This window comes from Mytilus edulis, chromosome 5 (assembly GCF_963676685.1).
Source record: "Mytilus edulis chromosome 5, xbMytEdul2.2, whole genome shotgun sequence".
Classification (NCBI taxonomy): Eukaryota; Metazoa; Mollusca; class Bivalvia; order Mytilida; family Mytilidae; genus Mytilus; species Mytilus edulis.
Window position 1 is genome coordinate 25,471,438 of NC_092348.1, and position 10,405 is coordinate 25,481,842.

The 10,405-nt window shown below is 31.6% G+C and overlaps 1 protein-coding gene across 1 annotated transcript; it reads left to right on the forward strand.

The window, feature by feature from the left end:
* The first annotated feature begins 2,776 nt into the window (after window positions 1–2,776).
* LOC139523271 (collagen alpha-1(XIV) chain-like) lies at window positions 2,777–10,072 on the forward strand. Its single transcript, XM_071317131.1, has 7 exons — window positions 2,777–2,907; window positions 3,445–3,476; window positions 5,826–5,877; window positions 6,097–6,401; window positions 7,401–7,707; window positions 9,223–9,249; window positions 9,577–10,072. The coding sequence occupies exons 2-7, from the start codon at window positions 3,453–3,455 to the stop codon at window positions 9,957–9,959; spliced, it is 1,098 nt and encodes a 365-aa protein (XP_071173232.1). The 5' UTR covers window positions 2,777–2,907; window positions 3,445–3,452; the 3' UTR covers window positions 9,960–10,072.
* Window positions 10,073–10,405: the final 333 nt, after the last annotated feature.

The window sequence follows — 10,405 nt, forward strand, 5'->3', positions numbered from 1 at the left end:
GATTTGTTTCTCTTTTAATAATCAGTATGTCTCTCTTTTCTTTCTTTTAATAATCGATCTGTTAATCGATTTACGAGATTTTAAAATCGGTAAACTACTTTCTCCTTAATCCCTACAACAATATAGGAAATAATATATTTTATACAGACCGTCAGTAACTTGATATAGTATATACACTGTTTCGGATTTGTTTTTAGGATTTTATACCGTATCTCGAGACGCTTCATAAATTAAAATATATTTTAACGTCCCAATAGTTAATTAAATGCATATTTCAAAGGAGCAAAGGTTAAGGATGTTCGCTTCTCTTGTTTTTGATATTTTGTCAGATATCTGGAATCCTCTGGTTTTATCCATCTAGTGCCCATTACAAAAAAAAATCCCTTTAAGCCCTATTTGTTTTTTCATAATTGTATTACATATAGTTTTATAGGTCATATTTGAAAATGTTATAAAGTCTTTGTTAATTTTTTCATTGTTTTTGAAAGACAAATGATGACAATGTTAATTTTATGAAAAATCTAGAGAGAAATATTTCCCGGCAAATTTTCAATGGTTTATATCTCGAAAACAAGCAGAGGGACCCCTAATTCTTTTCTGCTTTTCTCGTTTCTTTATTAATATACTATCAATTGATGACAGTCTTTTAAAAAGCTTGTTATTTTGAAACGGAGTAGCGAACATCCTTAATGTGATATGAATATAAACGCTGTTAGTCCACAGAGATACATGTCACCGTGTGAACCTACGACCTCCTGCACTAAAGGCAAGCACGATTTTAACACACCAGAAGGATTTTAGTCGATATGGAATTAACAATTTATTTATTTATTAACCACATACATTTGATATACATAGGAACACAATCAGAATGATTAACCGGTATAATTTCAATCATGTGTTTTCAAGTTGCAATGTTGAACTAATTATCAAAATCTGAACTTCGGGTATCAATGTGAAGCTTGTCGCCAAAATAGCACATTGAACGAGTTCGAAAGGCTTCATATTGTTTCTAGTAGCTAATATTTTGCAATATCAGTAGGAACTGCACACAAAATAAACGTCAACAGGGTTATGACGAAGAACGACCGAAATCGATCCTATACACGTTTTGACTGGTTCCCGATCGCAATATTCAGTATGTTACACATATACCAATATAATCTAATACCTGGAACGTAGTACCGGGAACCAGGATAACACACGTTTTATGTTCACCTTCACTAATTGGTTATCAGAAACGACGCGTGTGTGTCTCATCTCACACGTGACATGTTTTCAGGGAATTGAAGTTGAAGCGTACCATATCGATGCATCCGGTTTAGTTCCTTTTAAATTGCATGTGACTAGTTAATTTTTTTGTTACTTGGATTTGTACCGTGTTGCAATTTTGTAGGTTATCACTTACAATATTTTAGTTGCATTAAGCTGTGAATTGACAGTCCCGATGAAATTGTTTAGGTACCAAATATTAAATAACAATAAACCAAAATATGATAAGTTTCGTAGACGAAACGGGTGCCTGGCGTACTAAATTATAATCCTGGTACCTTTGATAACTATTTACACCACTGGGTCGATCCCGAGGGTATCACCAGCCCAGTAGTCAACACTTCGGTGTTGACATGAATATCAATAATGTGGTCATTTTTATTACTTTCCTGTTTACAAAACTTTGAATTTTCCGAAAAACTAAGGATTTTCTTATCCCAGGCATAACGTAACGGTACCCAAATTGCACCGAGTACCCAAATTGCACCTATTTAGCAAAAATAGCAGCGGACATCTTACAAGATTTCCTAGAGACTAAATAATTTGTATTTTTATGATTTGATACTATGCACATCTTTCAACATAGGTAAAACTATTTAGATATGCACAAAACAATCACAGTATTTATCAATAGATGAAGTGTTTACTGAAAAAGCAATATGTACTGAAACGTCGCCATGCGACGTCATTAAAACGTTATCTTTTTTAAATGATCAAATATAATATGTTACAAGTATCCATTTAAAAAAAAATGAAGAGTAGGCATGGACTAATATCAATTGTTCAAAATATTTGAAGAAATTAAACAAAAGTTCTGTTATTAGACTTATGACGAAGCGAATTTCAGCATTGGTGCAATTTGGGTACTCCTCATTCAGAATCATGGATGGTTTGGAGCTCAGTTTAGACCAATTTTTCTATGATTCCATGTGGATTAAAAATCAAATCGGTGTACCTATATAATAAAGAAGGATACGGCTACAAAATAAACACAGAATGGGCATTTTTGTCTTTATCATATAAAAACGTAGGTGAAAAAACTGTCAAAATAGGTGCAATATGGGTACCGTCACGTTATATTACCTTAGCCGTATTTGGCACAACTTTTTGGAATTTTGGATTCTCAATGCTCTTCAACTTTGTACTTGTTTGGCTTTAATAATATTTTGATATGAGCGTCAATGATGAGTCTTATTTAGACGAAACGCGCGTCTGGCGTACTAAATTATAATCCTGGTACCTTTGATAACTATTAATTTTCTTTCAAACTAAGTTAAGTGAATAAATTCATATATATACTTTTTGAATTTTTCGTTTCAATGAAATTGAAATTATGTTTTAACTGTAAATTTTTAATTACTATTATTTCTGAAAATGTTCTTGATTCTTGATATATGCACCTTTAAAGAAAATTAGCATTTTGTACGAAAAAGGAAGTAATTAGCTAGAGTTTTTTTGTATTGGAAACAAGAAATCAATTACATTTACATTTTTTAAATCAAACAAAGAAATAAATTATAATTGAGAGAAAACTGTTGACGTAGCAATGTAAATCTGTTACACAGACTACCCATATAAATACCTAGCTGTTCCAGTAGTGGTTCACTCCTTCCATCAACATACAGAGGAAACTTGGTAAGAATTTAATATTTGTAAATATTTGTTTATGTGAAATAAGTAATTTGTTTTGTTAAAGCTTTTTTTCTGTAGATTCACAGTACGTTTTCTTTAAATTCCTTTGTACACATTTCCATTGTTTAGTTCTTAGACTATTAGGCTCTTTTGTCTTTAATTATCTTAATATTTCTTATGTTATATACATATATTTATTCATTTTTTTTTGTGTTTTGCTGCGAGCATAAACAATGCAGTTTATAAAAAATATCCTTCAACATATTTGTATAATCTTTTTTTGTCAAGTAATTTCTTAAACTGTAGACTGACTTTCATTATCAATAATTTTGGTTCTCACCAACATCTAGCAATCGGACAGACTCCACAAAGATTTAAGGTGTAATTAGTAAAAATGGGGAAAAAGTTAAGTCAACATTACTTTAAATGATTAAAAAGTTAACATTTTGTAATTTTCGTATAATTAAGTAGGCTAATTTCTTCCAAGATTGTTTGCTTTTCTTTACTTCTTTTCGTAAATAATATTTCTTCTTTTTCCAGATATAACAATGTTCCTCCTAAATTTGATAAAGGTAGGTATGCATTTTATGTATGATAGGCACCTGATATCATACAGTGTTTATGAGTAATATTTAATCGGTGTAACATATTACCTGGCTTGTTTCCCGTTTTTGACGCCAAATCCATGTTCATGCATACTTTATATCAATTATATGGTCAACTTTCATTTTTTGTTATAAATGTCCTGTTTACCATAGTATGAAATTTCTAGCCCAGGCATAGATTACCATAGCCGTATTTGGCACAGCTTTTTGGTATTTTGGATCTCCAATGCTCTTCCACTTTATTCTCATATGGCTGTATAACTATTTTGATCTGAGTGTCACTGATGAGTCTCATGTAGACGAAACGAGCATCTGGCGTTTTAAATTATAAGCCTGGTAGCTTTGATAACTATTATACGTCGTAAAAAAGTTTTCCAAACTCCACCCAAACACGGTTGATGTCCCTACAGAAGCAGGTGTATTTTGTTGTTATTTTATGTCTTGTTTGCCATCTGATCTGACATGCTAGTTATTTATTCATTTAAACAGATCAAACTTAGGGTGTATACGACCTTAACAACTCATGTGAGTTACGCCTTTTTGGGGGCATTTAATTGCTAGTACTTTGTATAACCTAATGGTCATTGACTATAAATAAATCAATGAAATAAGACAGCTTTCGGAAAAGGTGTTATGCCTGTTATATTTTAAGTTTGAAGTTAGATTCAAAACAAACCGGACATAGCTTTATAATATAGTTAATTGCTACCTTAGTTAGCTATTAATAAGTATTAAAATGTGCATTGTTATTAAATGCAATATCAGTATTTAGTTCAAATATTATCTTAAATCAATCCTAATTCTATCTTATTCATTCAAATGTGACGTCATTTTTCATTTTTTGATGATCTGTTTTACAAATTCAAATTCAAATTCAAATTTTTTGTCATTTTTTACGATTTCAAATATGACGTCACTTGGCGTTGAGGTTTAAACTTATTCGGATGTGTCTACATTTTGTGTTGCAAATGTCTGGTTATGTAATGTATTTCAGTTGTTTCCTGTAATTAGTTAATACTTCAATTTAATCATGTACATCTTTTGTATAGTAATTTCATAAATTTACTGTTTGCAAAAGTATAAATTATTCTAAATAATAGGGATGTTCTGGTAACTAACCGTTTTTGGCACAACTTTTTTGATCTTTTGTCCTCGATGCTGTTCGACTATGTGCTTGTTTCGGCTTTCAAACTTTTGTATCTGGGCGTCACTAGTAGATCTTGTGTGAACAAAATGCACTTCTGGCGTATTAAAATTTTGAACTTGTTGCCTTTTGTTGGCTGTTGTTCGTGTGTTTCTTTGTCAATTGTGTTCTCCAATTTATTTATATCGTACGGTAGTCCTGTAATGTTGTGTTGTCGTTTTAATGTTATATTTCACATGGCTATAAAAGAGGGAGGTTTGGCATGCCACAAAACCAGGTTCAACCCACCATTTTTTCCTTTAAAAATGTCCTGTACCAAGTCAGGAATATGGCCATTGTTATATTATAGTTCGTTTCTGTGTGTGTTACATTGTAACGTTGCGTCGTTTGTTTTCTCTTATTTTTGAGTGTAAATTCAGTAAATGTTTAATTAATCATTAAGCTTTATTTTCCAAATCAAAATATCAATGAGAGTATATTTCAATCAATATCTTTTCACTCCCCTGTGCACATGTTTTACCAAAAAAAAAAAAAAAACCAGCTGATTACTGTGTGAGATCTGCAATTTATTCAAATTAAAAGTTTTGGTAGTGTTTGACATTTGCAAAATATGTCATGCTGATTTCACACTCTTTTCACTTGTAGAGGAAAATTTTTTAAATTGAGATTCTTGAAGAGACCATTATTGGTAATATAATCCGTTTTGCTTATATATTGAATAGTTATCAAAGGTACCAGGATTATAATTTAATACGCCAAACGCGCGTTTCGTTTAATAAGACTCATCAGTGAAGCTCATATCAAAACAGTTAAAAAGCAAAACAAATCATATTATTCCAAGGCTGTATATAGTGTGTGTTTTTTTTTTTTTAAACATACACAACAACGAGGTTGGTAGAAATAACTAATACAAAACGTGAATATCCAGTAAAATAAAACATGGCATAGAAGTATGTAAAATTAGATAAAAGAAACGCGATGAAATGAATATTTCTTCTCATTTTCACGGGTAATCTTTACTTACTAATATACATATGATTTGGTTACATCTACAATAGTGGTAACAAATTATTGCTACAACTTATTACTATATCAGTGGACGTTTAGAAAGCGCCAATCAATGTAACAAAAATATGATATCCAATTAAGCTTATATGTTTACCTTTCTTTAGGTTTTGGTTATGATTGCAACAGTAAAAGCACCAGCACCAACTATGCCACCAGGTAAATGTCAGATACATGTCTTTTATTTTTATATTGATTTGAATACAATCTCAATTAATTGCAACTTCAATAACATTAATGAAAATTAAATACAGAAATAATCAATACATCAATTACAAATGATTATCGCTACAAATTTCTTTTTTCATAGATGGTTATGATAACAATCCATGGGTCGAATATTATTAATTGAATACGTTTTATTTTATTCATATGAAGTTAGACCACCGATTTGTAATGCAGTCGCTGACATTGTTTTTGTGTTCGATACCTGTTCCAGACCAATTGACTCTGCAAGTTCTACGAATTTTAATAAAACGAAAGAGTTTATATTAAATATTGTGAATGCGTTCAACCCAGTAGGACCCAATGGAACCCAGTTTGCCGCTCTTTGTTATGCAGGAAATCGAACTGGGCGTTTGAATTTCGCCTTGAATAATTATGGAACAAAAAATGAAACTATTGCTGCCATCAACAATTTTACTGTGGATACCAATCCAACAGACTTCGCAGGTGGTTTACAAGTATGAATTTACATGCAGTTGATATAAATATAACGTAAAATTAATCTATATATTAATGAGATTGTTTTGCTAATTCAAATTCTGGATTTAAACTTGGAAGCTAGAATTAAAACAAACCTTTCCCACTAGAATCACACTTCCTTCCGGCACTAACAACATAAGTGTCTATCATGACAACTGTAAAGGTTATAACAGTAAGAACAAACAAAATATATGAACCATTTTAAAGCCTACCTGACTCATGGGCCTAGTGAGCTTTTCTCATCACTTGGTCTCCATCGTTCGTCATTATCGTTTAACTCTTACAAAAATCTTCTTGAATATTGTTAAAGATATAAATTAACTGTTAACAGCTTTACTTTTAAGGTACTTCATATCTGAAAAATATGTGCTGTCAATTTTTGAATTCATTCATACATTTTTGTATTATTCATAATAATCAGTCTATATATGTTCCACAAGAATCTAAAGTTCTTCACCTTTTATTTGAATCATTTATTACTAAAATACTTTCTACATAGTTTGATATATATACCCATTGTGTAGGAACAGTTTTCTTTCAAATATCTTCCCTTTCCAGTATGTTTTAACCGAACCCGATTTGATGGTGTTACATCTTACAAAGTATATTGGGATTATTTTTGCAAAGAAATCCACTAAAGCCGGGCCGTCTAAAATTTGCAGTGAAGTGAGAGTTCCATGTTGAAGACATCATTGTGACTGTGAGATGCAGCACATCAATAAAAGTGCTGCTCCTTTGCTTTTTGTGTGTTTCTTGTTGTACAAGAAATGATTTAGTGTCACGGATGCATATCCTTGACTTTATATAAAATAACGCAAAGGAAAAAACCCATGTAATTGAAAATTTCAATTTGGTTAAAAAAAATGGAGGCATATCGATAGGTTTTTGTTTTATGAAAACAATTGTTGACCTTTTTGTTCCATAAACTTTGTCAATCTGAAGACTATATCTGATCATTTAAAAAAATAATATTTCAGGTTGCGCGAGAGGCGTTTTTATTACCAGCGCTAGGAGGAGGTAGAAATTGTTCTCGGTGTTTTGTTATTGTGATTACTGATGGTAGACCGAAGGTTGACAACAACATTACTGCTGCAACAGAGGCTGATAGAATAAGGAATGAACGCAACTGCATTGTCTATGTTGTTTCAGTAGCCGAAGCAAATAGAACTCAGTTGGAGATTATAGCCGGGGGTCCATCTAATGTCTTCAATGAAACTGGGTTTGCTCTGTTGATTTCCACTATCAAGGCTGTTGTGCAGGCTGTTTGTAATGATTCAAAATGTAGTAAGTAAACACCTTAATTTGTAGAAGATGTCATGCGTTTGATGTATTAATTTTACATCATACTTTATTCCATTATAATTTAATTTTGGATGTAAAGCTTCTTCTGATTGGCTGACGTTGTTTCGTGTGCCCCTGACGTCATCAACGCATTTTCATGGTGTGCTCCGGTTTAAAATGGAATTAAGAACTTAATTATAAGAAATGACTGTAAGATTATATAAACCAAGTTCAGATAACGTAGTGTGATTGTTGGAGGATTCATGTGTCAAATGTACAATATATCCCCTTAACGATTGTCGACATTGTACATGTTCTGTCTTCCAAATTAAAATCCGTATCTTGGGGCTTGTTTTTGTGATACAATAATAAGATCATATGTTTTGTTTCTGCCTTCCACATTAAGATCCGTATCTTTGGGCATTATTTTTGTGATACAATAATTAGAACATATGTTTGGTTTCAGCCTTCCAGATTAAAATCCGTATCTTTGGGCATTGTTTTTGTGATACAATATTAAAAACATATGTTTGGTTTCTGTCTTCCACATTAAAATCCGTATCTTTGGCCTTGTTTTTCTGATACAATGAGGAGAACACCAATTATTTTTTATCTGCAGTGTAATACAAAAGAATTATAAATATATGTTATATCGTTCTGTTGTGCTAACTTTTGAATTAAAAATTGATTGGCCTAAATGCAAAATAAGAAATCGTGCTCTATTGTTATAAATAAACGACGTGGTTGATATAAAAAAAGATGTGGTATGATTGCCAATGAGACAACTGTCCACAAGAGACCAAAATGACACAGACATTAACAACTATAGGTCACCGTACGGCCTTAAACAATGAGCAGTTGAGTATCTTTCTAATGTAAATACTGTTGTAAATACTAGTCACTTCTGTGAAACCTGTAAATATAAATTTTGTTGAGTCTCTTTTTTTATTAAAGAGACAGGAAAGATACCAAAGGGACATTGAAACTCTTAAGTTGAAAATAAACAGACAACACCATGGATAACACTTGTGAATGAAATCATTTTGTCCCGTTTGCAATCATGCTTCATCTTTATGTACCAGTAAGCTAGTTAGGTATTGTATACACAAAGTAACATACCACTACCATTCAGCTTATTATGGGGTGTATATACAAAGTACTGTAAGGAGTTTTCGGTATTGTATACATTGTGATTTTATCTTATGTGTTGCTATATTGTTGTCATCTATAATATATTATATTATTATGTACAGTTCATATTGGTAGTTTTTTTATATACTTTTTCATAAAATGCCCTGTACCAAGTCAGAAAAACGGCCATTGGTACATTATAGTTCGTTTCTGTGTGTGTTACATTTTGGTGATGTGTTTCTGTTGTGTCGTAGTTCTCTCATATTTGATACGTTTCCCTCAGTTTTAGTTTGTAAACTGGATTTGTTTTTTCTCTATCGATTTATGAGTTTCGAACAGCGGTATACTACTGTTGCCTTTATTTATGTCTTTGATTTTGTTTTTTAGCAACTCCTGTTCCTACTACTACTCCAGGTAAATATTGTCATCAGTTATTTTTTTACATAAATTCAAACTTAAATATTATTTTAATATTTTTCTATATTCGCAAGAAAACCTCTTAACATGTTACACAACGGAATAGTGAAATCTCATTCATTTAAATATAAAAAAGCTATCACTATTAACGTGACATTCAACTTCAAATTCAATATGATTTATATACTAGAATGGCTAAATAGAACTTACACGTATAAGAAAACACTTTTCATTATAAAAATCCTAATAAATGTACTGCTATTCAATCATTCATTTGACCAGTTAAGTATCCTTTAAAAATGTTTCTTTGAATTTGTTTTTAAGCACCTCATACTTATGTCAACACCAAACCAGTATATGTACACAAACCAGCATATGTACACAAACCAGTATATGTACACAAACCAGTATATGTACACAAACCAGTATATGTACACAAACCAGTATATACACGACCAGTATATCGACGACCAGTTTATCGACGACCAGTATATCGACGACCAGTTTATCGACGACCAGTATATCGACGACCAGTATATCGACGACCAGTATATCAACGACCAGTATATCGACGACCAGTATATCGACGACCAGTATATATACGACCAGTATATCGACGACCAGTCTATCAAGTCAGACCAAGATATCAATACAGACCAAGAGTGAGATTTGGATTCAGACGTTGGGGTAGAAGATACAGGGGCTAGAAAGTGAAGATATACTAAGCCTATCTACGTTAATCCACGTCGATATTGAAGAAAATCTGACATAATGGACATTCATACTTTTTTTAAAAGTTGTCAATAAATGTCTGAACAAACTTTTGAATAATCATTTTTTTTTCTTTTACCGAACATGATGATTTTGTGTAGGATGAAATATCCATTATTTGGATATAACTTCAAAATGAGGAAAAAACCAATACAAAAATAAGCGAGTTTACAATGAATGTGCTAATGGTCTTTATATTGTCAATTAAGTTGTAATCTCACGAAAAAAAGTAAGTTATCAGATGTCACTTTTGAAAGTCAAACTTTACTTCTAAGTAAACTACGTAATAATTCTACTTTCAACAAAGAATCAAATTGTTTATTTTTAAAGTCTGAATGTATCATCGCTCTTGTTTTACAAATATTGTTCAAAATAATGTATT

Coding starts and splice junctions, on each gene's coding strand:
- LOC139523271 (XM_071317131.1), top strand. CDS start 3,453: ATGTTCCTCCTAAATTTGATAAAG. Junction 7,708..9,222: donor TTGTAATGATTCAAAATGTA/GTAAGTAAACAC, acceptor TTTGTTTTTTAG/CAACTCCTGTTCCTACTACT. Junction 9,250..9,576: donor TGTTCCTACTACTACTCCAG/GTAAATATTGTC, acceptor TTTGTTTTTAAG/CACCTCATACTTATGTCAAC.